At 52.9% G+C, this 27,248-nt stretch overlaps 2 protein-coding genes across 4 annotated transcripts; one reads left to right on the plus strand and one right to left on the minus strand.

The window, feature by feature from the left end:
- Positions 1-856: 856 nt before the first annotated feature.
- LOC117018977 (translation initiation factor IF-2-like) lies at positions 857-2,390 on the minus strand. The gene is made up of 2 exons (XM_033100365.1): positions 2,070-2,390; positions 857-1,718 (listed from the first exon to the last, which is right to left on the minus strand). The coding sequence occupies exons 1-2, from the start codon at positions 2,359-2,361 to the stop codon at positions 910-912; spliced, it is 1,101 nt and encodes a 366-aa protein (XP_032956256.1). The 5' UTR covers positions 2,362-2,390; the 3' UTR covers positions 857-909.
- On the plus strand, positions 1,369-27,167 carry MINAR1 (membrane integral NOTCH2 associated receptor 1). 3 transcript variants are annotated; one of them, XR_004422382.1, is made up of 5 exons: positions 2,346-2,472; positions 12,268-14,618; positions 18,476-18,730; positions 23,187-24,734; positions 25,209-27,167. XR_004422382.1 is itself a non-coding variant. In XM_033100364.1 (4 exons), exons 2-4 carry the CDS (start codon positions 12,318-12,320, stop codon positions 23,382-23,384), a joined length of 2,754 nt encoding a protein of 917 aa, XP_032956255.1. In that variant the 5' UTR covers positions 1,369-1,494; positions 12,268-12,317; the 3' UTR covers positions 23,385-27,167. The 3 variants fall into 3 exon arrangements, 2 of the variants coding, with proteins under 2 accessions (XP_032956255.1, XP_032956254.1); XM_033100364.1 differs by lacking the exon at positions 2,346-2,472 and adding an exon at positions 1,369-1,494 and having other exon boundaries at positions 23,187-27,167; XM_033100363.1 differs by having other exon boundaries at positions 23,187-27,167.
- The last annotated feature ends 81 nt before the right edge of the window (positions 27,168-27,248 follow it).

Genomic DNA, 27,248 nt, shown 5'->3' on the forward strand with positions numbered 1-27,248 from the left:
GTCAAGCTGTCAACACATCACCCTGATTAGGCAGTATTTAAAGTTCCCAGTCAGAACAGGTTCGTTTTTAGAGGTTGACGCCAGCCACTTCCAGGCAGCGTGGAGGGACCGAGATCTAACCCAGGGTGGGCTCAGACCACAGGCAGCAAACGCTGCCACCACCACCACCACCACCACCACTGGCCTGGCATCTGGGCTGCGCACCGGGAGCCACCAGCCTGTCCCAGGGAAGGGCTTTGTTCCCGCCAAGGTAGGCTCCTTGACTCGGTGGCGGTGGTTCTCTTGAAATGGTATCCCATGGGTGTAACACTGCACTATTTGTAACGAGGGGACCTGGGGTGCCACTCAGGCAGGATCTGTGGAGAGATGGTGGCACACAGGCAACCGCTGCGTTTCAGCCCCACTGCCATGGACAGGGTGACTGGCCAAAGGCCTCCTGTCCTGACCCATGGATCGAATTTGACTTTCGGAAACCCACCCCAGTTCCGTTGGCCTTGAAGGGGCTGGTGTGTGTGTGTGTGTACGCGTATGTTTGGGAAGGGCGCGGTCACGTGAACGCCAGTCTCTCCAATCTGGGTACCAATTAAGCGGAGTCCACCCAAGAGGGAAAATCAATGAAGGAAGTGCCCACCTTGCCCCGGCCTTACAAAGGACTGCGGAGTCGGAGGCAAGGGAAGCAGCAGTCGAGCGCACCCGGGAAAGAGAGGCGAGGACACAGCGCGTCCCTGCTCAGCCACTGGGGGCCGCAGTCACCTTCAGCGAAGGGAGTGGGGAGACGCGAACCCGGCTGGCGGCTCTGGCCGCTGCTCCCTCCAGCGCGCAGCCTCGCTAGCTCTGCCCCCAGCGCTGCAGCCGCGACCCGGGACCGCGCGGACGTGGCTTTCCCCGAGCTCTGGCGGCGCCCCGCTCTCACTCTCCAGCGAGGCACCCCCTTGGCGCGCCCGCCGCGCCCCTCCCCGGGCCCGCCCCTCCGTCCCCAGGGCGCACGCAGTCACTGCCGGTGCGCCCTGCCCGCCCGCCTGCCTGCGCGCCCGGGCAGGCGACCATGGGGAGGCCGAGCTCGGCTCTGCGCCGCCGGCTCCTCGGCCCGCCCTGCTCACTGCCCCCAAGCCCGTGACGCGGCGGCGGCGGCCGAGACACAAAGCCCAAGGCTGGGGCCGCCCGGGGGCTGAGGCCACATCCCGGGGTCGCCGCAAGCACCGGCGCCATGAGAGCCTGTGCCGGCTGCCCGATGCCCCGGAGGTGCCTGCGCGCCCGCCCGGGCCGCCTTGCGCCCGCGGCGTCGCGCAGGTGAGGGCAGACCCCGAGCGGGGGCAGAGCCGCGCCGCCCCAGCCCCGGTGAGCAGCTCGGCACCGAACCGGCTGCCCGGGAGGCGGGGACCGGTGGGCTCCGAAGGCTTCCCGAGGCGCGGCAGCCGAGGCCGTGCGGACCACGGCTGGAGAGCGGCGGGAGACCCGGGGAGGCACTGACCCTGCGCCGGGGGAGTCTCGGAGGTAACTTCGGAAGCCGGGCTGGGTGAGGGGCGGGAGCGCACGCGTGCGTGTGTGCCAGTGCGCGGTGTGGGCGCTGGTGCCCGCGGCCGGGTCGGAATTCACCGAAGTCCTCTCGGCTTCGGAGCACTGCGGGCCACCGGGCCCTCTCTGCTGCGCTCCGGGCGGTGGTGGGAAAGGGTGTGGGGTGCTGGGCTTGGCCAAACCAGGTGGAGAGATCAGGGGTTCTGGAAGAGAAACAGAAGAAAAGGACCATGCAGTTTGGGGCAAGTTTTCATGGCTGAAAATTCACTTTTAGAAAGCGGTATCTTGAGGGTTAAGTGTATCAGCTGTGTGTGTAAGAGGCCTGGCGTATCATCAGGCACAGAGGAAGATGGAAAGCTGGACAAACCCGGGCGGGCCCACCACTGCATCCAGTTCTTCAACCGAGATTTCCATGCACGTTGGCGTGGAATGGGAGTGTGGTTCTTCCTGACACGGGAGCTTCAACTTTACCCTCCAGAAAGCAGGCCTGGCCTGGCTGCGCCATCTGGCTTGGGCACCCCACCTGCCTGCCACCCTCCAGAGCCATCACTTGCCTGCCGTCCAGGAGGCCAGGGCTTGCGGTGGCATCTGAGTAGCTTCCCTGTGCCTGTGCTCATCCCAGCCTGGCAGTCCACACGGGACGACGGTGTGATGGTTATGCTCAGGCACTCTTCTTGGGGGGAGCAAGTTCGGTTTGCTGAAGACTGACGATGGGGTCTCTGCTGTAACTAGGTTTCTCTGGAGCATGGGCGTCGTCGTGGGGGGTGGTAGAGTCCGTGCTGCCGCCGTCAGGGCTGTGGCTGGGAGCTTTACTGCTGGGCTGGGCTCTGATTTTGTGCATGCCATGGAGAGCTGCCAAGAGGAGTCTGCAGCAGTGCGTGTGGCCGGCTGTGCACCCCTTTCTCCAGCAGACAAGCTGCCGCCGCCACCACCCCCTCTCCCGGATGGAGACGGTGGGTAAGTGCCCCTCCTTCCTTCCCTTTTCTGTGACCACCGGCATCTAGGAGCCCGCCCTGCAGGTAGGAGCCAGCAGACTGCTGTGGTCACATGGTGCTTCCAACGAGCCTGGCAGCAGTATTTGGGGTGCTATTGAAATAAGACGAGGGGGTCAGGGAGAATAGGCTGCCTGGGCCCCCAGGACAGCTGTACAATCCCCTTTAATGGGCTTTTTTCTTGTTTATCAGACGAAGGTGGAGCAGGAACTGGAGGGCAGTTCACAGAAAGAGCAAATGTAGAGCTTTTCTACGGTTGCTGGAGCCTGGAGGGAAAACATTAAATGTCTGATAAATAAACTGATTTTATTGTGTTGGAGAGATTTGGATAGATCTGGGGCCAAGTGACAGTAAATGTCAGTTGCTAGGGAAAGAAGACATCAGTTTATTTGCATTTCTGATGAGTTTGGTGAGGAAGTGTCGGCGGCACTTAATACTTGGAAGACAGACAAAGGTTTCTTTGTCCATGGGGGTCCTTTTTGAATTTTACATATATAATGCCATTTTTCCCTGGCCAATGCTAGGTGCAAAATTGATGTGATTTTCCAGCTTCTAAAAGCCTTTGTATTTATTAACTCTTTGATACTCCCTCTGAAACACCCATACTCCTGTGAGGTTAAGGTGTCTGCCTGCCCCTATCCACAGCCAGCAGAACTGGTCTGGGGCTTTTCTCCCACAGGATCCCGAAGTAAGCTCTTTCCTGAATCTGGACAAATGGGAAGCAGAGACCAGTGTTGCGGCGATGGCTTTGTGCCTGCTGGGCAGGCATCTGACGACCAGGAGAAGGAAGGGGAGGCCCAGCTCTCCGCTCCGGCCACGTGCTCACGTGTCTTCTCAAGCTGGGACAATGTCCCAGGTGCCTCTGTGAGGATACTGCTAAAGCCCACTCATTAGCTTTTCCCACTGACATGAGGATCATGGGTTTTTGGAGCTTACCTGCAGGCTCGGTGTAAATGAACGGAAAAAAAAGAGAAGAGGGGTATGGAGTTCAGAGACAGGCAGAGGCAGTTGGCAAGCAGCCTCAGGCGTGCTTCTAATTCATTACGGGATCTTGGTAAGTTACCAGCTGTTCTGCACATTTATTTTCACCTGTATAAAATGAGAAAGCATCAGAACAGATGATTATTTTTTTCCTCTTCTCTCTCTCTTTTAAGAGTTGAACCCTTTAAATTAAATATTATATGAAAGTTAAGTATATGAAACAGGTTAGAGTGAGGGAGGGGCACGGCAGCCTGCTTACTCCCATGTGACTTCTGAAGCCCCCTTTTGGAATCCCTAATGACTCCCCAGAACACAGTTTGAAAATCACCGGAAGGCTTCAGTATAGAATATGGCATATTCCTCTGTGTCTGAAGTGAAATATTATGGCTGCCTAGTTCTGTTACAATGTGTCACGTGCCTAGCTCTGTGTTACAATGTGTCACATGCCTAGTTCTGTGTTACAACGTGTCACGTACTTTCACTTGCATCTGATCCTTCTTGGTGGCTGGCTAAACCACTGCACCGTGAGCTCCCAGAGGACCATAACCTTTTCAGCCCTAAATCTCCAAACCTCACACAGTACCCAGCTCATAAGTAGGTGCTTAGTAAATACTTGCTGAATGGATGAGGAAATGAGGAGGGAGTAAAGTTATTTTGACCGGATAAGGACAGATGGGTGGATCCACTACAGGGTGACTGTCAGGAGGGCAGGGACTTTGGTTTATTTGTTGCTCTTGCCAGTGCCCAGAATACTGCCTGGCACGGGCAGAACTTGGCTCACTGTAAGGAAACCTGGTTAAAGTTGTTAACTGGGGACTGGGCTGCTCCAAGAGGTCACAAGTGACATATGTGTAGTGGTTATTCACTGTCATGAAGATTCTGGGTCTCCTGGGCACATGCAAGGTTGCGCTTCCCTGATCACCAGAAGGCAGGTATGGCTGTGTGCCTCGCCTGGCTGGAGGAATATGCCTGGGAGCTCCGAGATTAGCGGGTGCCTCACCATGCTCTCCCTTTCCTCTTCTCCAGCGACGGTGGCTGCTATCTCAGTCCGGGAAGGGGTGTGGAGCAGGGCCCCAGCTGACTTGTACTGGAAAAGAAACATACCATTGGTATTTGAAGCCCCTGGAATCTGGGGGCTGCTTGTTGCTGCAGCATAACACAGCCGGTCCTAACCGAGGCGACATTCAGGGCTGACGATAATGCTGGCTTTGGAGCAGAACCTTCCCAGACAGCAGTGCTGTGCGGGAAGGCCAGGGGTTGCTCAGACCCAGGGTTTCATGGGGATCAGGACCCAGGTGTGATCGCTACATTGAGGCAAGTGGTTGTCAGTTGTGCTGGTTGGAGAGCTCATTTGGTAGTATATCCTGGCCAGCCTTTTAGAGAAGGACCCATGATAACCAAAAGCCTGATATATAAGCCATAAAACACTGGTTTAATAGTTTAGTGGGAAGAAAGTGAATCTGATAAATGCGTTCACTGATCAGAGAGAAATACCTATTAGAAGCCAGGTAATAAAAAGAAACTGCTTGGTGAGCTTGGACTTAAAGTTAGGACAGTTTGTGGGATGAGCTGAGGGCCAGTGTCCCGTGGCTATGACGTGCTGACGTATCCTTCTTCACCTGCGCAATGGACTACGGACTTAACGCAGTGCATCATTTAATACCGTCCCTAGAGCGTGATTTGTTGAACACAATTGCTGTATGATTTTTCGGGCACTCTGAGCGCTCTGCCATGCCCTCAGCCAATGAGAGCTTCCACGACAGCTGTTCAGCTGTTCCTACTGCTCTGCTGTGAGAACAGCACGTCGCAAAAGCTCGCAGCCGATGAGCCCTCGGCCGCCATCTCTACCTTGAGCATCTTCCCCAGCGTGCACGCCATCTGTGCCCCTTCTTCCTGCCATTCCCTTCTTCTTCTGGCGAGCAGTTTGACGTCCAGTGGCTGATGTGCAGTGCCCAGTACACTGCAGCCTCTGTGGATGACACTGGGGTTTGGAGGAAGAAGTTTTACGCAGGATGCCCAACGTGCAAGTTTTATGGTGACTTCAGGAGACTTCAGTAAACACAGCTGCGAAAATAAACCAAAAAGGTTAGCAGACCAATAGGGACTGGCGGATCCGGGGGCACAAGGGCTTCAGAACATTGGGGAAGCCCGGAGGCCCAGCAAACAGTTCTGAGAAGCCAACCAAGGGAAACAAGGAATGGGGCCTGTCTACAGAGTTAAGCTGAAGAAAACGGGACGTCGTTTGTCAGTGTGGGGGTGAGCGGGGGTGGGGACTGCCGTGGGCTCTTCCTTTGTGTCCCCGTTGCTATGGGAACACTTTGGCTGTGTTCTGACTGACCCTTTGCTGGTCTGCTTCTCCCACTACCCTGCGGGCCCTGGAGGAATGGGACAGCGCCACGATCGTTTGTCCTGGTGACTAGCACAGGGTCTGCCACACGTTGGGCAGTTCAATAAAAGCTGTCAAGTGAAGGAGGGAATGAATGACGCGCTGGATGATTCAGGCTTAGGGACGGGGAGGGCGGCCGGCTCTACAGCTGCCACAGGAAGGAAACAAATCGAATGATTCAGTCCCCACAACCTCGGTCTGAGTCAACGGTACGGAGAAGACTTTAGCCGAAAGATGGCGTCTAGAGTGAGGGCAGGGCTTCTGTTCTTTTCTGTCCTGGAGTACAGGGACCCTCACCTCAACAAGCACATGAGCCACTGGGAATTATTGAAAGAAGGCCCGTGGGTCACCAGCACCGAGGTGTCCAGACCAGAATTCCCAAGCAGCTGTCAGCACGTCAGCCATGCTGGAGCCTTGTGGGGGTCTTTATGATGCAGAGTCCAGGCCTGAGCTTCAGTCTGTCCCGTGTTTTACAAGTGCTGTTGTGAGCTACAGGAGGAAGGGGATATTCTGTCAGCCGTGTCCCCATCAACAGGAAGGAGCGGGCGCCATAGCTGGGTCCCGGAGTGGATGCTTGCAGATCTGGGATGGAAGAACCATCTTCAAATCCTGGAAGAGCTGCCCTTTCCAAAGGGGTTCGAGTTCTGTGTGTCCTGGGCTAGGGCGGGCCCTGCAGGTGGACGAACAGCCTCCTGGGACTGTGGAAAAGGTGACTTCTCTGTGTGAGGCCATCACGCCCAGCTGGCGCAGGTCAGGCTGCCACGAGCTCTGAGAATGTGGGCAGGGATGTGACAGTGTGGCCTTCCGCGTTTCTAGGACCCTGGGATGTACTTGAGAAGGACAGTACGGGACAGTCCTATGCACATCGCCCGTTACCATTACCCACGGCTGCCAGGCAGGAGAGGGTCCGACTGACGGGCGGAACAAACCAGGTCTTGTGTTGTCAACTGGGCAAAGCATTTGCCCTCCAAGGACTGAGGCCCTTCCCGCTGTGTCTATGTAGATACGAGAATGGATGTGGACATGGTGCCTTATGTTACTTAGCAAAAGAGACTTGGCAGGGGGGACTAAGGATTCTGAAGCGGGGAGTTATGCTGGGTTATCTGCCGGGCTCATGGAGTCACAAGAGTCTATGAACAGGGAAGAGGAGGCAGGAGAGTCACAGCAGGAGATGTGACCACAGGAGCAGAGGCCGGACGGTGTAACCGCTGGGGCCAGCAGCCTCCGGGAACTGGGCAATGCCAGGACACGGACTCTCCCCTACAGCCTCTGGGAGGAAAGCCACCCAGCTACACACTGACAGGAGCCCAGTAAAACCCACGCTGGACTCCTGACCGCTAGAACTCCTAGACGGTAAATCTGCCTTGTTCTGAGCCAATGTGTTTGTGGAAATTTGTTACAGCAGCAGCAGGAAACAAATGCGACACAACCTCTGTAATGACCAGCAATTGCCACCTCAGTGTGGGGAGGGAAGGGAACTTGGCAGAAGCAGAGGCGTAACTGTATCTGGCTTCTTCTGGGCCCAGGACATGCCCTGGACAATCCGATCAGATTTTCACTTCGGTCAGGTCAGTGTTTCTTGAATCCTAAAACTCGACCCTCTCTAAACTGAGCCCAAGGGTTCCATGGACCCCAGTTTGGGAAACACAACGACATTTCAACACTGTCCCAAAAGCACACCAGGCACAGAGATCACATAGTCATCCCCGGTTACAAGGTGACCACACACTGGATCTAGAATATGCATTTAGATTTTTCACTGAAATGACAACAAATGAAAACAAAACATAGAAAAACGGCTTACCTCTGAGAACATGTGGAAGGAGGGTCTGAAGAACTTTCTTCAAAGAAGAATGAACCAGAGGATTCTTATGCTGTTAGGCAACACTGTGGCTTCCCTGGCTAAAATAAAGGAAAATGAAATAAAAATGTATCTGTATCTCTCCATTCCAGCTGCCGGCATCTGGTGGGGGGGGGGCCTCAGCATTTCCTGGGAGGTCAAAGGTCAGGAGGCATGTTGACCTTCACGTGGAGGGAGGACAAGTCAGTGAGCTCTGACCTTCCATTATTATTACTTCACTCTCAAAGGGAACACGAGCAATGCCTCAGCATTAGGTAGGAAGCGAGTTTTCGAGACATTTTGATAAAGTCATCATTCCAGAGCTAAACATTGCATCAGAGATAATGTACTAAGTAGTATTTCTTCGCATATTTGTAAAGTACCTTGATTAACCAACCCCGCACGCCAGTCAGGCTTCTGTCTCAGGGCCTTTGCACGTGCTGTTCCCTCTGCCTGGGACACCCGCCTTCGTCCTCAAGGAGGGAGGGTAGGTACATGATTTGCTCCACTACCTATTTGGGAACTTCGTTCAAATGTCATCTTTCCCATGGGGACTTCTCTGATCATCTGATTTAAAATGGCACTCCCCACCCGCCCCTGTACTTTCCACCCTCCTCCTCTATTTTTCTCCACAGCACTTGCTGCCATCTAATATACTCTACATTTTATTTATTTTGCTTATCATCTGTCTCCCCACCTAGAATATAAGCTCGTGAGGGTGGGGTTTTTTTGTCGGCTTTATATTCTGCTATATTTCCACTAGCTAAAACAGTGCAATGCCTTTTACAAAGTATTTTTGAATGAATAAATAGATGTCTCATTTTACCCTGTTAGTCATCTCCGAAGTGAAAGAATGGGTACCTTCCTTTTCTAGACGAGAAAACCAAACATCAGAGACAATAACTGACTTCCCCAAGTTTCCATTGCTGGCATTTGCCTGCCAATCCTCTCTTTATTTTTTATTAGAAAATCACAAATTCAGAATATTTAAGTAACATAGACTTGAAAGGGAAGAAAAAACCACCCAGGAACAATTACTATTAACATTTTGGTGTACAGACAATTTGACATATTACAACATACCATTTAGTAGCACGCTTTTTCACTTAAGAATATGACATTAAAGATCAAACATGTCAATAAATATATTTCTGCAACATGATTTATTAACACTGCATGGTATTTCATCATCTCGATGGACTACAGTTTTATATAAGCACTTGGGTGCAAAGGTTACTGCTGATTTTTCCTTCTTATAAGAGGATGTATTTTTTAGCACTTCCTTTACACACATCTGATTATTTCCTTTAGATAAACACTTAGAAGTGTGGCTATGGTTTATTTTAAAAATATGCATATTTTAAGTTTTACTGTGGATGACTTCCTGTAGTAGTCACATGAATTTGCATGTCTCCAGTACAGACACGTGCTGTACACACACACACGCGTCCCACGGCAGATTCACTCAGACCCCAGAGATTGTGAGCTGATATCTCTCCTTTGCTCTTTTAAGCCTAGGCTTGGCTTTAAGCAGATTTAGCTTCAGGTCATGCTTCTCACTCTCAGAGGAATTTCTCATTTTCCTCATTTCTCCAGAATACACTGAAGAGTGGTAGTGCCTCCTTCCCTCGGCTGCTGTCCACATTTCACATAAAGCCGGGCGCATAGTAGGTGGTCAGGCTACAGTGGCCCTCCCGCATCCTCCCCCTGGCGTGAGACTGGACAGTAATCCTCCCACGGCATCACAGGCCTGGTGTGTGGCTGACTGGGGCTCCTACCCCACACTGGGCCCCGGATACCTCATACCACGTGTCTGGACTGTCCAGTCGCTTTTCCTCTCAGGTCCTGTCTCCTCACCCGTGAACGGGGAGTGCCCTCCCCACCCCAGAGCTGGTGGTGTGGTCGTGCGGCGGGCGGCGCTGCGCTCTGCAGGCTGGGTCCCGTCACACTGTTACAGAGCCTAGAAACCCGCCGTCTCACCGAGCCCCCCGCCCCTCATCCCTCCATGGTTCTCACCGCCGTGTTGTAGAAAATCTGCATGGCGTTTCTCTGCGATGACTAGCCATCATGTGCACACATCCACATATCACGCATGTATCTATCTGTGCATCCGTTCACACAGGGGCTTGGGGGGGCATGGGCCCACCCCCGGCCATTCAGAAACCCCCCAATTTCAGCTTTAAGAAAAAAATGACTCAGGTTTAGCATGTCACTGTTTCCTTGACCCACTTCAGGACACAATGGACTGTGGTTTTCCAAATTCTTTTCTGACCTGGGATTAGTAACTGTCCAGCCTTGCACAGTAGATGAAGCAGCAGAGAAAGGCCTCAGGGCAGAGGCCTGGCTTCTCCCGGGAGGCACCCAGGCTGCAGATCCTGTCTGACCCACACCTGTCAGCCAGCAGCAAATGTGCAGGAGGCCCGTGCCCGTGTGAAGAACTCACGGAGAGCACCTGAGAAAGTGCTTCGTGTCACGGAAACCATCAAGTACAGTGTGCCGGAGCTGACGCTGCTCTTCCCTTCACTGCGCTCATTCCACGGCCTTTGCTCTGGTTTCTGCGCTGTCTACTTACTTAGAGGGCAAGGGTGACAGACTGTCCTTGCCTCTTGGAATGGAGTGCCTGCCCCCAGACGGCATGATGGCTGGGCCGGGCCGCGCTGCACGGGATGTGGGTTCCCGGTGACTTGTACTGGGCAGGGACACAACCTCTCAGGGCTTCGCTACCTTTTCTACACAAGAAAATCCAAACCATGGTGTCTGTGTGTCCCTGTGGGTTTTCGGGAGTGCACGCCAGTGTGTACAGCAGCCCATCGCGACACTGCCCTCAGGACGCAGACAGCCATTGCCGGCAACAGCTGGCATTTAACCCAAAGAGGAGACACTGGTGCCCTCGAAAGCGGGCCGGGCCTGCGTGGACTGAGTCAGCTCCGAAATTGAGAGAGTCGGCCATCCACATGCCTCTGCTAAGCCGGGTGTGACCGGGGACACTAACCACGTGTGATTGGATGCTTCCTCGTAAATCTCAGGACCTGGGTCCATGTTTACCAATAATGAGCTTTGCTTTCTCTTAAGAAATTCTGTTACACTTTTGGTTTGATGTTTTTGTTTCCATCCAAGATTCATTAATGTAGCTTTGTCTTTCCATCCAAAGGAAGGCTTATTATTGTTTGGTGATTACCAAGTAGGAATTGTAGGAATTTTAGAAAAGATGGGAAGTCAAAAAGAAAACATAAAAGTTACCTATAAAAAGTAAGAACAGTGGTTGAATGGGAAGGGGGATGGGAACATTCTAGATCTCTGTAACTGGTTTTCTTTACTACACATTTGTCAAAACTTCGGCAAATGCACACTTAAGGTCTGTGTACTCCAATGTCTGTAAATCTTTCATTAAAGGAAAAACTATAAACAATGATTGAAGTTGCGGTAATGATATGTGTGCACAATGAAATGTGTAGGGGGAAGTGTACATGTGTCTGCAATTGGCTTTGAAGTGCTTTAAAACATATGGTTGATGAAGGATCGATAGATAGGTGATGAAGCAAACAGAGCACCATGTTAATGGCAGATCCAGATGGTGGGTATACGAGTGCCCGCCACAGAAGTCGTTCAACTTTGCTCTGTGTTTGAAAATTTGCATGATATAATATTGAGGGACAGATTACTAATTCAGAAAAAAAAATCCGTATTTACAATCCAAATGTAAGCAGCGTTAACATTATTTTCTTTCATTTTCATGTCCAAGAATATATAATTTTATATAATTAAGATCTCATTACATATACAGATTTATTTTCATATCTTTTCATTCAATATTGTATCACAGCTTTCCTGAGTCATAAAAAGGCTTCACTGTGTAGTTGTTAGATTAAGGTATAATTTACATATGGTAAAAATCATACATTTTAGCATACAGTTCCATGAGTTTTGGCAAGTGCATAGTCAGGGAATCACCACCCCAATGAAACAATTCTGTCATCCCTGAAAATTTCTCTGCGTCCCTTTGTAGTCAGCTCCTTGCCTCACATCCAGCCCCTGGCAACCACGGATCTGATTTCCAGAATGTCACTAAGATGGAATCGTGTAGTACGTAGACTTCTGACTCTGGCTTCTTTCACTCGTCACAGTACACGTGAGATGGGTCCACGCTGGGGCCTGTCCTACTGAGCGTATGTCCCTTTTCATTGATGAGGAGTATTCCACTGGAAGGATGCACCTCGATACAACTGTCATGTCTGTAAGAAGTCATGTGTATCGTAACATGCTTCGTCTACGTGCTCCGCTCCTAGGGAACTATTTCAGAGGTTTCACTTTTTCACTATTACAGATGCCATCACAGTGAATATCTGTATGTAGAAATCGTTGTCATTGATCATTTATTGAAGGTAGAGTCCTAGGAAAGGAATTGTTATAAATATTCTTTAAAGATCCTAGTATACTTTAAATGATTACAAAGTCTTTCCTTGCATGTCTTCATGTGGCTTGTAAGCTTGACTTAAAACTCCACCGATGTTTATAATCCTCTTCCCCTCTCTTTTTCGATGTTGTCACTGTAGAACTGACTGGAAGTTTCCGTGTACTCAGCGGGCCTCTGCAATCCTACAGCATGGAGGCTGGTCAGGACACCTCCCTCTTCCTGGTGAAGATCTTGGAGGAACTGGACAGCAAGCAGAACACCGTTTCCTACCAGGACCTGTGCAAATCCCTGTGTGCCCGCTTCGACCTGTCGCAGCTCGCCAAGCTGAGAAGCGTGCTCTTCTACACAGCTTGCCTCGATCCCAACTTCCCAGCCACGTTGTTCAAAGACAAGATGAAATGTACCGTGAATAACCAGCAATCAAAGAAAATCATGGTGGCAGCAGACATCGTGACAATATTCAACCTGATCCAAATGAATGGCGGTGCCGCCAAGGAGAAGCTGCCCACTGGCCGGCAGAAAGTACACAAGAAGGAGGCGTCCTTCGAATCGTGCAGGTCGGACGTGGAGACCTGCGACGTGGCCGAGTGTGAGCCCCTCAACTGTGAGCTGGGCGAGCGGCCCTTCGGCCGGGGCTATCCCGCCCGGCAGGATTCCAAGTGCCGGAAGATGGACTGCAAGGACTGCCCGCAGTTCGTGCCCGCCTCCGAGCCCAACTTCCTGCTGGGCGTCAGCAAAGAGGCGAAAGCCCGCGCCGCGTCCCTGGACCGGCTGCAGGCGCTGGCCCCGTACTCGGTCGCCAGCCCTCAGCCCTGCGAGATGCAGAGGACCTACTTTCCCATGAACATCGAGAACGAGTCCGTCTCGGACCAGGACTCGCTGCCTATCACGCAGGGCATCAAGGACACATTCATCTCCCATGACGAGCCCTTCGTGGTCCAGGCCTGCGTCCAGAAAAGGACCATCTTCAAAGAGGACTTTCACAATCTGATGAGCGTGTCCCCCGGCTTGGTCAGCCCCACTAACAAGGCAGAGGGGGAGCCAGGGGAGCCCCAGGGCCGGAAGGAACCCCACAAGACACCCTTCTTCAATCACAGCTTTGAAATGCCCTACAACAGCCAGTATCTGAGCCCCGTGTACTCCCCTGTCCCTGACAAAAGGCGGGCAAAGCATGAAAGCTTAGATGACCTTCAAGCCTCCACATATTTTGGACCCACGCCCGTGATGGGGACCCAGGAAGCCAGGCGCTGTCCAGGAAGGCCTGGCAAGCAGACCCCCTGGCCGGCCAAAAGCTGGAGCCTAAATACGGAAGAAGTCCCTGACTTTGAACGGTCCTTTTTCAGCAGGAATCCTTCCGAGGAGAAGCTACGCTATCCAAACTCCAGCAGCCACACACCCGCCTTCCCCACCCCGGACCGGCACCCGGCCTACCTCACGCCAAAGGACCAACCGCCAATGCTTCCTGTTGGCTACACAGCAAAACCCAACGGGCTCAAACCTAAAGAGATCTCGTCCCCCGCTGACCTGGAGAAGCATGAGCCCGTCAAAAAGTTCAAAGACAAGAGTATCGGCTGCAGCAGCGGGCAGCTGAGCTCGGACACCAGCAGCGTGGGCACCCAGACCGAGCGGCACGCGCTGGAGCCCAAGAAATGCAAAGACGTGTGTGGCTCGGGGCAAGGCAAGTACGCAGACAGGCACACCGCGAAGCAGTCGGACGACGACTCGGAGGTTGTCAGCGACGACATCAGTGACATTTTCCGATTCCTTGACGATATGAGTATCAGTGGCTCGACGGGAGTGATCCAGTCGTCCTGCTATAACAGCACAGGGTCCTTGTCTCAGCTCCACAAGTCGGACTGCGACAGCTCCCCGGAGCGCAACCTAAGCCAAATTGCCAATGGGCTTCCTGGCAGCAAGGGAGAAAAGGGCAACAGGCCTGAAACCAGCCACCGCTCGGAAGAGGAGTTGAAGACCAGTGTGTGCAAACTGGTGCTCAGGATTGGTGAGATTGAACGGAAGCTCGAGTCACTATCGGGGGTCCGCGAGGAAATCTCCCAGGTGTTGGGCAAACTAAATAAATTGGACCAGAAAATGCAGCAGCCTGAGAAGGTGAGTGTGCAGATGGACCTGAATTCCCTGACCAGTGAGGCTCCGTCTGATGACAGCGCCTCTCCCCGTATGTTCCGTGCACACAGCAGCTCCCGCGGACCCACAATGGACAGCAGCACCCACTGGTGCTGCTCTGATGCCAGCGGGAGCAATAGTGAAAGCCTCCGAGTCAAGGCCTTAAAGAAAAGCCTCTTCACCAGGCCGTCCTCGAGGTCGCTGACTGAGGAGAACAGCGCCACAGAGTCCAAAATCGCCAGCATCTCCAACTCGCCCAGGGACTGGCGCACGGTCACATACACCGGCCGCGCGAGCCTCGGCGAGGAGGAGACCAAAGACAGAGGCCCTGGCGACAGCAAGGACTGGCATCGGAAGTCGAAAGAGGTAACTCTGCATAAGCTCACATTACGCACAGTGTGGGGCTGCTCCCACCTCGAAGGTCACGGGACACGAGAGCGAGGCCGCCCTTCCAGACATGGCAGGTCTCCCGTAGACCAGGCCGCACAGCGCAGGCGGGTAGCTGGTCAGCTGTGAGGGGCTCATGTCATGGTGCTTCCGGCTGGAGAGAGGGCAGCTGGGGGACCAGGTCGCCATCGAGCAGGGATTGTGGCAGAGCGGGCACGTGCCTTCCTGTCCGTACTGAGACAGCAGGGTGCAGGCAGAGGAGCGGAGGGGACGGCGGGGAAGCGTGCGGGCTCATGGTCCTGTTCATGGACCTGTTGCCTGAGAGGTGTCCCTTCTTAGCAGGTATGTTTGCATTACCATGTTTCCCCGAAAATAAGACCTAGCCGGACCATCAGCTCTAGTACGTCTTTGGAGCCAAAATTAATACAAGACCCGGTCTTATTTTAATATAAGACCCGCTCTTATATAATATAATACAATACAATACAATACTGGGTCTTATATTAATTTTGGCTTCAAAAGACGCATTAGAGCTGATGGTCCGGCTAGGTCTTGTTTTCGGGGAAACACGGTATAAGATCAATAGATGACGAGTGAGAAAGCACAGTAAATATGGAAATTACGACCGTTCCACCACCCAGGGGCGGTCGTAAGGACGTGTCTTCCTTTGGTAGTTCCTTTCCCCCACGGTTGTATGTTCTGCTCTTTTCCCGTGAGCCTGAGTGTTTTTGTATCATCATAACTGACACCCCCATCGGTTCTAGGGGGGGGGGCACACACATACACCCAGTTCTCTCTCATCTCGTCCCCCACAGTGTGGAGCACTGTGTCGGGGGTCATGTGGCTGCTCTTCTTCATTCTAACTGGGTCCCGAGGGAACCCTTTCTGGCCGAAGGGGTACAATTTCACTTCGTTGCTTATCTCATTCCCTTCCTGGCATCTGAAGGTCAGTGCACAGACCAGGGTCTCCCAAGGCTCAGAGGGCCCGGTCCTCAGACAGGAGGGAAGGTGGTGTGGGCTGCAGACACGCACGCCAGGAAAGGAGGCTGGGTTCACCCCATGGTGCCAAGAAAAAGCTTGGGACACCGGGCTCTAAGGGAGTTTTCAGGGTCCAAAGTCGGGGAACAGAGTAGTTTTAAGAGTGAGATTTTTTCTGACCCCAAAGAAACCTCTGGCGTCTGTGCTGGCCACAGCTCTGTCCTGCAGACACTTACAACATGGTGCTGAGATAAAGCAGAGGGCAGTACCTGAGGGGGCTCACGTGGTCCTCTCCTCAAGCCGTTATCACTGGCCCTGAGCTGTTAGCTCTGCCAGATTTCTGGTGCCTTAGGGGTAGTTAGCATTGAAAAGTGGCCATTTAGAAGAGTGAACTGTTAGGCACATCTATAGAAATACCAAGTTAAGCTGAAGTAGCCATGCTTCAACCTATAAACAGCAGAGCCTTGTGAAACCAGCAGAAACTGCCAGAAGCTTAAGAGTCACTTGAAGTACCTAGCCCAGAGTTGCTGATGTTTGGCCCGAGTCACCCTCCTTGGTCACCTGTGTGACCCCATTCCTGCCTCTCTCCCTCCCAGAAGGTGGACGACTCTGGCCACCTCTGGGCGGATCTGTGGTGTGATGAGCCCTGCCCACCCTCTCAGCTGCGGTCCCACTTCTCAAACTGCTCCCGGCCAGTCCCCTCCCCGACGTCTACTCACGTGTCAACCGGGCTTTTCTATTCCTTCAAAGCCAGTGTCCCCTTCGCATGCTGGGGTCGCCATTCTAGCAATTCCCTGAGCTTCCAGGCCTCTCTGAGCTTTGCCCTCTCACACCCGCTGGCCCTGTGGATTTGTCTTCTCTGTTTCTTGCATCTCTACGTCCCTTTCCTTTAAATCCTACTCCCCCAACCATGTGGTCCAAGCCCTTATGACATCCCACCTGGGATTTGGGGCACATTTATAACTGGTCTCTCCACTTACATCTGGCACCTTCCACCCCCCTCACAGGTACCCCCCCCCAGTCCTAAAGCTGCACTGTGGGTGTGTGGTGTGTCCTGTTCTGGATAATTCCTTGGCTGCTATTTGCTTCAGCCAAACGTTTCAAACCCCTGAACCAGGCCTTCGAAGCCCAGGGACCATCCGGTCTGTCTCCTCAGTAGGACGGCTCTCGTTCCCCGAGACGGGGCTGCTGAGCCCCACCTGGCCCGTCTGCCTCAGGCTCTCCATGCGCGTTCATTCACTCAGGCAGTACTAACGGCCAGCTGCCAGGCCGGGCCCTAACCCTCTGGCCAACCTTTCTCGCGGGATCCGGCCGTGGAGACGACTTGTCCCCTCTCCACGCTGACCTGGCCCTGTGTTCCCCTCGAGGCCGTTGCACTCATCAGCCTCTGCAGTCTCCCGGGATCACTGCTGGTCTCACCTGTCGCCCTCAATCCTTTGGTTTAGATACAGTAGATTCGAACTCGGGTTTAAAAATCCACTGTGTACACGCACTGCCTGCCAAGTTAGGCCGCGCGCTCCTCTGCGTGGGAGGGGGAGGTGGGTGTGGCCGGCAGGACGTGAGGACAGGCTCAAGTCCTGGCTCTGCCACCTCCTGGCTGTGTGACACTGGGTCAGGCCCCTAACGCCTCCATCCCGGGGATAACAGTCGTTAGGACCGGGAACGTTATCGAGAGACAATGCAGCGCAGCACCGAGCACAGCGGGGGACGGCGGACTGGAACCAAGACGCCGGGGCTGCGGTGCTGTTATTGGCGTGTGCCCCGCCCCCGGTTCCCTGCGCCCCACGTCAGGGCCGCTCTGCGCGAGCTGGGTGGTGGTGACGAGCACACGCAGTAAAATCAGGGAAGCCTTAGAACATACTTGGGTTTGGTGAGTTCAGAAATAAGAGGCAACCTCACTTTCTTGTCTGGGTTTGGCAGAGCCACCCTGCTCCGTGGGCACCAGTGTCAGTAGTCGGGGGTTTCGGAAGCGCTGAATGTGCCGAATCTGGGCAACGGCCCACGGGTGCCGGTGGGCGGGCCGGTGCGGCCGTCCCCAGCCCACGTGTGGGGCACGCACATGCGCACGCGAACACACACACACCCCTGCTCGACACGCGCTCACACAAATCCTCACTCACTTTCCTCCTCTTACGTATCAGCGCTCACCGACACTCACTTCCCGTCCGTCCCTTCTCTTTCCATCGCGCACACACGCAGCTTTCTGCTGTGTTTCACGTACACGACCTCTTGTCGTGGTACGGGTCCCTCTGACAAACACCATGGGGCTTCCCCTTGCTGGAGCAATTCTGTTGGTGGGGGCGCGGTGAAAAGGCGTCCCCTTCCTACCTCCACACTGTTGTCCCGACTGTCCCCTCATCTCCAAGGCCACGCAGACGCCCCTGGAAATCAGGAGGGGCTCCCGACAGGCACGCTCCGGCTTGACTTCTTTGTCCCAGAGAAGCAGCGTGCTGCCAGCACGCTCCAGGTAGAAGCTGGAAAAGAAAGAGGGGCAGTAGTGGTGAAGCTAACGCTCTCGGGAGCCAGAGGCAGAGGCTCCACTCCCGGCCCGGCCCTTGGCAGCCTGCGCCCGGTGTCCCCGAGTCTGCCTGAGGCCGGTAGGGCAGTGGGGGTGTGAGGGCCTGACACCATCCTGGCTGCCTGGACGGAAACACTAGCCCATCAGGACTGTCACCTCCTCACCTGTTCCTAGACAATGTCCCCAGTACAGGTACACTTTCTATCCGTTTGTGAATGGCACTCTGCTCTCTGGAAGTGTATGGGGCCTCGAGCTAGAGAGCGGGCGGCCGGCCTCCTGGGGGTGCGGGAGACCCCTGGCCTCGGGGCCGCCTCCCTGCCCTCCTCTGTGCCCTCTGCAGGCGGACAGACAGTACGACGTGCCCCCGCACCACCGAGCACACAAGCAGCCCAAAGACAGCTTCCTGGTGGAACAGGTGTTCAGCCCGCACCCCTACCCCGCCTCCCTCAAAGCCCACCTGAAGAACAACCCTCTGTACACGGACATGCGGCTGACCGAGCTGGCCGAGGTGAAGCGGGGCCAGCCCTCCTGGACCATCGAGGAGTTTGCCCGGAACGCGGGCGACAAGGGCAAGCTGGCCGCCCTGGACCTGCAGGTGAGCCTCTGGCGTACTGGGGTAGAGGGGGTGGGGGGGTGCCGGCCACACAGGCGGACACAGGAGAGACCACGCTGGCCTGTGCCCTCTGACCCACCAAGGAATTCTGAACCTTAATGAATCAGAGCCAAGAGTTAACAAGGGGGTGCTGTCTTGTCACTTGTTTGTGAACGCTGAGTGGTGGCCGAGCCCCAGGGGTCTGGCGACCGGGACCATGGACTTTCTAACAATGCGTTTAAGACTCTGTGCTGAGCACAGGCTCTCACTGTGCTCACAAGACCTGAGGCAAACGGTTCCATGAAACACACGCTGATTTCTCCTTCCACATGTAGCACGTGGCATAAGCAATTGTGGGAGCCAAGCTATGGACTGTTTCCATACGGAGTAGTCCCAGGTAAGAGCCACCCCAAGCTCTGTGACATGGCTGTGCCCGGAGGGCGTGCTTTCGGGTCCCCCCGGTGGGGCTGGGCTGTGGGCACACCTGCATTGTGGTGGCAGCGCCACCGGGTTGGGGCCATGCGCACTGCGTCTCTCTGTGTGTCTGTGTCACCACAGGGGTACAGGAAGCACCTGTCCCCAGCTGTGGGCTTAGCGTTGGGGGCAGTGAGAGCACAGTCCCCAGGGGCCAGAAGGACCACACCACTTAAAGGGCAGCTGGAGAAATGCCCGTGGGTTGCTGTGGAATGGGCCCCCGAAATGGCCTCTCTATAGCAAGGAGGGCGTGGGGGGTGCTGTGGGCTGCAGAGCAAGCCCAGGTTCACAGCCGCGGCGGTGTCACCCGGGACAGACACTGCACCTGCCGCAGCTGCAGGTCCCTCACCTGCTGACCGGGCACAATGACATGTAACTCGCAGAGTCACTGAGCACTGAAAGTGATGGATTCAAGCGCCTGGCGTCAAGCATGCCGGGAAGGGGCGTCGGGGGCTGACGAAATGCCGCAGAGCCCCCCAGCTCAGCAGGCTTGCGGGCGGGGGCACGGGGCCTGGGGGGCAGGGCTCCCGCTGGTCATCTCCGTGGAGGCCCCGAGAAGCCCAGTACCTTGCCTGAGCTCGGCCCAGTCCACGTCCATCCTGGGCCAGCCCACAACCGGCCTCTCCACCATCGCACTGTCCTGTTGCTGAGAGTGTCGTGTAGCGTCAGGTCTCCAAAATGACGTCACTGACATTTGTGTATACTGGGCCCCAAATAACAGCAATTGTGGGTGGTGGTAGCAGACACTCCTCGCTCCTTACCTCCTGTATGTTATGTCCCTGTGTGGGCTGCGTGTCACTTGTCCCTTCAGGCCCCTTCCTGTCCTGTCATCGTCCTGCCGGCAAGGATTGCATTCTCCTGCAGGTGGGTCCCTGTGCAGCTTGGCCACAGTGTCCCACGGAGCTCCGCTCCCCGGAGGGTAGGATGCCACGAGCAGCTGGCGAGTCAGAAAGGACCTGGAGGTGTGAAAGGTTCGAGTGGGAATAACCAGCATCTCGCCAGTATCATGGTGACCTCCAAAGGGTCAGGTTGACTGAATGAGTCACAGACTGAGAAACAGTTTTTTAAAGTTTGGGGATTTAAAGTTCAGGGGAAGGAGGGTGGGAGGTTTGGCCCCTACAGATGCAAGCGATTGTTATCAACATAAACAAAATTATAAAGAGTAAAAGGAGATCTTCAGATCAGAGAGCTTCAGGTGACATCACTTAAAATTCAAGGGAAGGTGGGGCCAGTGGCATGGTATATGGGGAGACAGCAGGCCTGGCGCCGTTGTGCGGTGTTAGCGGGGCTTCCAGAGCTCCGAGAAGGCGGGGAGGCGCCCCCCATCTGTTTCCAGAGACTCAGGTGCTGTCTTAAGGCGGCTGCAGTGTCCGCACCCCCTTCACAGGGCCCCTGGGTCCGTGGTGCCACCTGTGGGCATAGGGGGAGGTGCGGCCGTTTCATTTCCAACGTTGGGACCTGAGCCCAGCGAGTGTGCTCGCCTGGGTCCCTAGAAACCTCGGTATCACCGCTCTGCTACTTGGTGTCTTTAGAGCTTGCAGTTACTGAAAAACCTAATTAAAAATATTTTATTTCACAGGCTGAATCCCAGCCTATAAAGTGTGTACAGCTATGAAGGAAGCCAATTTTCTTCTTTCTGAGCAGGAGCAAGAAGACAAATCTGATGTTTGGTTTACACACCATTTCCCTCTGGGGCCAGCCGGGGAAGACAGGTAGTTGTTCCCACCTCCATGGCCAGGGCCTGGCTGCCACCTGTACCCCACCTTCGTGTCTGCGCTGCCACCACCGTCTTGGGTCCATCTCTCCCCTCTACAGTGTCCATTAAATTGCCCAGAGGGTCAGACAATGCCTAGTGCCCATGGAGGGCAGAGCTTTGGGGGGCGGGGCTGTGGCTCAAACGTAAGGACACACATTCCGACAGCCAGAGCTGGGCCGTAGCAGAACAGCTCGGGGCAGGTCAGGGGGACGGGGCTCTGCAGACCTCAGATGATGCTGAGGTAGGAGTTTCCTGCAGAGCTTGGACAGAGCTCCCTATACTCCCTCGAAGGACATTCCAGAATGGGGGTGTCCTGTTTCTCAGGAGGGGCATTCTGGGGGGCCAGCACTGCCTTCTACCCTTCCAGATAACATGAAAAACTGGACAACAGTCTTTACACATTATATCTCAGTGAGGAAGGGGGCATGGGAGAATTTCGGTGAGCCCAAAGTCCCATTCTCTTTCCATGATGCCATTTGTATAGCATATACTAGAATGGGGGTGGCAAACTCTTGGTGGCAAGGGTGACACAGTAAATGCTTCAGTACTTATTGGAGTTGAAGTCTGGGTCATAACTGCTCTGCCACTGTCACAAAAAGGAGCTCTAGACAATTTGCAAATGACTAAAATGTTATTTTTGGACACTGAGATTTGACTTTCATATAATTTTCACGTATCACAAAATATTCTTTGATTTTTTTTTCCCCCCCAGCCTGTTAAAAACATACATGTACCTCTTAGCCCGTGCGCCCGTACAGCCAGGTAGCAGGTGGGTTTGGACCACGGCTGTGGTCCTTGACCCCTGTCCCAGGAGACAGTTAGCAACGAGAACAGGAAGGGAGCCAGAGGCGTCCCGGGAGGCAGCAGAGGCTTACTCAGGGGGTTACGGACGGGACCTTTGGCGGTGGTGAGGGCAGGGTTCAGAGCACGTGAAGTGCCCAAGGACCAGCTCCCATGCGAGACTCCTGCTGCCCTTGGATCTGAAGGTCAAGGGAAGGGGGCTGTTTCTGGAACCTTCTGAGACCCACAGCTCTCGGTGCCTGATGGGAACTGAGCTGCTGCCCCTGAGCAGAGCTGCAGCCCATCAGTGAGCGGGGTCCCGGGAGGAAACACCCCATCCCCACTGAGCGAACCCACCTGGGAGCCTCGTGATGCCTCCCTGTGTGCCAGTCTCCTGGCGCTGCAAAGCAGGCGGAAACGAGCAGAGACCAGATCTGAAAGACAGGCAGAGAATAGCCAGCATGGGTTAGAATCATCAATATTCCACCAGTAACATGGTATGACGAAGTTTGGGGAGAGTATGTTTTGTGACTGTGTGTGTGTGTGTGTGAGATTTTTAACATGCCCGTATCTATGAGCATTTAACAATCCAAGAAAATCTTTGAAATGTGTGTTTCAAAGATCTCGGTGACCTCACTTGGTACGGCCATGTGCTGTTGCTTTTATGTGACACATCTAATTAAATGCTTGCCATAAAATGAGCACACTGCCTTTCTTTATGGAAATAGATGATAGCCGTCCACGGGGAAAGGGACACACAGGCCAGGCAGGTTAAATACAGTATTCCTCCCGCACACCGTTCCTCAGTCCCAGGGAGCCCGGGAGACAGATGTGGTGGGGGCCTCCCTCTGGGGGTGCTGCACCTGGCGTGGGGACAGTCGACCATGCAGCTGTACACCTTGGCTCTGAGCCGTGGCCCCACCTGCTCGGACAGGTGTTTGACATGGAACTATTTTTCGTTTTGTTTGAACTGCTTATTTGGGAGGTGCCTTTTAATTTTCAGTAGGCGCTTTTCTGAGGCCCGCAGACTGAATCAGAGCGATGTGCCAGCCCTGCTCCATGCAGACGGCTCCGTTCTGAGGGACCGTCCGTGGAGAATACTCGTCCGTGACTTCTGCTTCTCCCGCTGTGGGGCCAGCCCATTCTTGCTCGTTTGCCCTTGCGTTTCAGCTTCGTGTATCTCGGCCCTGTTTTGCTTGCTCGTAGACGAGACCCATGGATCCGCTGGGTCACAATATCATGGCGTTTGTAGTGAGGGGTGGGCAGATGCGACCTGGGCCATGTGGGAGCCTGAGCCCGTCGCAGCCCGTCTCAGGCGGGGCTGGCGGGCAGTGCTGCCCGCGCGGTCATCTAACTGCCAGCTGCTGACCACCCTTAGGTGCTTCTGGAGTGACGATGGTCGGAATGTCTTCGAGCTGGTATTTCTAACATCTTCCTCTTCACTTTTAGACGCAAGAATCTTTAAATCCAAACAACCTGGAATACTGGATGGAAGACATTTATACTCCCGGCTACGACTCACTACTGAAACGTAAAGAAGCCGAGTTCAGAAGAGCCAAGGTCTGCAAGATGGCAGCTCTCATCGCTGCCGCCGCCTGCACCGTCATCCTCGTCATCGTCGTGCCCATCTGCACAATGAAATCGTGAGCCATGGATGCCGCGTGCGTGCAGCTCGGGACAGCCGGTGTCCTGCCCAGTAGTTTAGACTCGTGCGGCGGTGTGGCGACCGTTTGTTGAAACAGATGAAACTCGGGGGGCGTTTCTGCAAATGGTCTTCAGCAAGTACGCATTCTAGCGAGAAACCTGTGTATCTGTGAGCTTTGACTTCATGACACTCGGACGCACGTTTAGAAGTGCAACAGCTTTTCCTACCAAGAGAATGTGACGAACAAGCAGTGATACAAACGGAATTCCAAACAAAACAAAACAAAAAAAAAAAAAGAAGAAAAAGAGGAAGGAATATCAATCCCATCCTTTCCATTTTGGTGAAGTTTCCTGGTGGGGAATACATTATACAGAAGATATTTAATACAGGCCTTTTGGGGAGAAGCTAAGGGAGACAGCAGGACGAGAAGAAAAAGGATGCATTCCATTTTCCTAGCGTTCTTAGACCTTGGCAGGTGAAGTAAGAGGGCGGGTGTTACTTGTCTGCTGACTTGTATCAAGGGCTACTGACTTTTCGCTCTTGCCCTTCTGTCATTACGATCGTCATTGCAGATCTTCGTGGAAACACTTTGGACCTTCTTCGTTGTACCCAGGGTGGGGAGGAGCGGAGCTGCCGAACCAGCCATGGGTGAAGCGTGCTCTCTCTGCACCACAGGCCAAGGCATTCAGGCCGGGAGACCTTCTTATTCCCACCCCAAGGGGTGGGAGAGCTGCTTGCTAACAGTGTAAGGTCAATATTTGGAAATCATGCCCCCCCCAAAAAAAAGGCCTCCCCCTTCTTGCTTTGGTGTGTGGCTCCATTCCTAACCTTCCATCTCCTGGGGGAACCAGATATTCTGCTTCTCGCTCGTGAGCTGGAGTTCGGAACTTGCCCTTGTGCCTTGAGGAGCAGAGACGATGGCTACACTTTGACATTCTAACTGTAAACCACGGTTTCCGTGCACCACGAATGGCAGCCATTTCCAGTGAGAGCTTGTCAGGAATATGACGAAGGCACTGAGGTCCTCAGCAGGCCCAGCTCACTCCAGAGTTCTGAATACTTGTCAGCAGTGCAAAAAATATTCTCTATTTAACCGTTTATCTATCTACAGGTCTATCGAAACACCGACTTTTGGTTTATCGTCTTCTCTGTTAAATAACTTGACAGCAAGATTTCTCCAGTGTACAGGAAGCCATTGTAATTTCATCCGAGTTTGTTCTCCACTTGTTGAATGCTGTTTTGACATAACTGGGCTGAAAGAATCCTTTTCAGCATTTGATTCTAACGTCACGTTACAGGAGAAAGAAAACTGACTGACAGAAACTAGCTACCTTAATTCTTCTGAGAACAAGGTGGGATATAAATAAACATTGGTAGTAAGAATAATCACTCTGGATGATGTAATAAATTCCTGAAAGAGGTTCGGGAAGCATCTCAGATTCTAAAGCAATAGAAGCCCAGCATCCACCCCCAAAAACGTCCAAATAATGCTTAGCTTGCTGTGTCTCATTCATTCTTGTTCACCGTAAGGCGTAGTCTGAACATTCCATGCTGTTAACAGTAAGGGATGGATGCTTTCATCTGTAGTGAACCTTTATTTTTAGAGGTCTTCATAATATCTATTTCATTCTCATGTTTATGTGTAGATTTTCAACTAGGTGACTGAAACTTACGCCTTAGTATGGAAAACAGGATTTATAATTAAAAATGAAAAAAAAAAGACACATATATTACTGTCTGTTGTAAGAATTTTAGTCTTTCGGTGCTCAGTTTGGGGTTGGGCACATTAAATAAGGTAGTTATTTTCTTTTCTTTTCGCACCACAGGGGTTACTAGATTACCACCCTTGGGAGTTGGGCGCTGCCATTCCAAGCCTCCCCCCGGGCAACCTGTCGCCACTGTCTCCCCTTTACCACGGACTAGGGTCTGACGGCATCAGAGACAGGTAGTTCCCAAGCTCTTGCCCTATGGTGTGCAGAGAAGTGGAGACACGCTGACCCAGGAGAAGAAAACCCTTGTCAAATCCCAACTGGACACCTCACTGGTGAGCTGGGACCATAGGGAAGGACCAAACCACTACTGCCACTGCCCTTGGGTGACTGTTCCTAATGGGCCCTGTTTGCGCCATGTGCCTAGCTACCTAGGCCGGGTGTCACTATGCGCCCTGCCACGCGTGGCTGTGAAGGGACCCTGTAGAATCTTTTCTGCCCCTCTCATAGCTGGGGAGGTAATCAGATAAATTTAGTTCTGCTCTAAGTCCAGAATAGCTTTTAAATCAGCTCATCTTTGCCACATACAGGAAACGTCCAGACCTGGTAATACCCCTGGAAACCAGACAATGACGGCCCAAAGGCGAGATGGTTTCCTCTGGAAAGGGGTCTCCTCTGCCTGATGGCTCTGAGTCTGGTGTCAAGTTATGGACCTTTGCCATGGCTGAAGCTGATGGATGGCTGGGGTCTTGGGATCTGGAGAGGGTGAAGTTCATGGTTGGGTTCTCTCTCTCCACTGACCCCAAGCTGGTTACAGCCTTCTTTCCCTGGACCCCAGACTCTCTGTAGCTCCTCGTGCCTCTATTTGCAGAATGGGGCAAGCCCGGAGTGTGGCTGGGAAGGAGACATCGGCCCTTCTCTCTAAAATTCACCTCTCATCTCCTGCTGCTGTGAGCTCCCTGCAGTGACATAGGGACTGGCCTATCCTCTGTCCTGCGTGCCATTGTCCACCACACTCTTAGGCATTTTCACAGAAAGTGTAATTTCTTGTGCCTGAGCCTAAAATCACTACACTATCAAAATTCACCTCATTTCTCAAAAAATGAACAATCAGATGTTCTTATTTAAGGGATTACTTTGAAATCAGATACCTTTAGCCAAGGATTAGATTCAGAATCATTGCATCCTCTTTTCTAGTCTGAATTTGCTTTGAACTCAGCCTTGCAGAAAAGCAAAAATATTTCCCAGCTCATGATTTTCAGATATTTTATACCAAGTACCCCCTTCTTTAAATTGCAAATACAATTAAGCAAATCACACTTATATCACCCAGGACTAGCTATTCACAAATTGCTAGTATTTTAGAGCATGCGGCTACGTGACTGCTATCTGCAAGGCTAGTTTAATAGATGTGCTAAAACCCACTGTTTTGAATGTGCCATAAATTCTCATACCCGTACTGGAATCTAGGCAGTGCTGTTTTGTTTACAGTTTATCAATACGAGAGCAATGGCTCTTCATTTTTTTTTTTTTTAACAAAAATAGCTCTGCCAACAGTGACTGATTCTAAGTTGTGAATGTTGAAAAATTAGTGAATGTTGAAATTCAACATGCTTCATCTTATAACCAATCTGCAACAATATTGTGGTCAATTGTGTGAATACCAAATCAGTATATACTGTATATTATACTTCGGAAATTTGTACTTACAGGCAAAGAGACTAGCACTTGTTGATAGGGTTGGGGAAAAGGGTACTGGATATTTCTTAACCATGAGAAATGCAACAAACTTCCTTATTTATGCCTTATGAATAAAAGGGTGTGAAATGTAAGGTGAAGTTTCTGCGTGAGGCTCGAAAGGAACAGGTGTCCGTGAAGGCAGTGACTTGTCCTTTCTGTGTTTGTCCTGTACAGCCCAGCACACTCTTGGTGCTTGATCAATGTTATATACTACCGATAACTAAGCACATTTTTAGATCTTTTTTTAAATGGCTTGTGTAAAATTTGGTTAATGTACAACGGTTGGTTTGAAGCTATCATGTAAAATCTGCCTCTCCAAATATAATCAAAAATAAACTCAAACGTTATATCTTGCAGTGGGATTTTATTCTACGGATACGTTACAGTGCTCAGTTTTATGCACAAATCCTAAGTACC

The sequence above is a fragment of the Rhinolophus ferrumequinum genome, chromosome 28 (assembly GCF_004115265.2).
Source record: "Rhinolophus ferrumequinum isolate MPI-CBG mRhiFer1 chromosome 28, mRhiFer1_v1.p, whole genome shotgun sequence".
NCBI classification, from domain to species: domain Eukaryota; kingdom Metazoa; phylum Chordata; class Mammalia; order Chiroptera; family Rhinolophidae; genus Rhinolophus; species Rhinolophus ferrumequinum.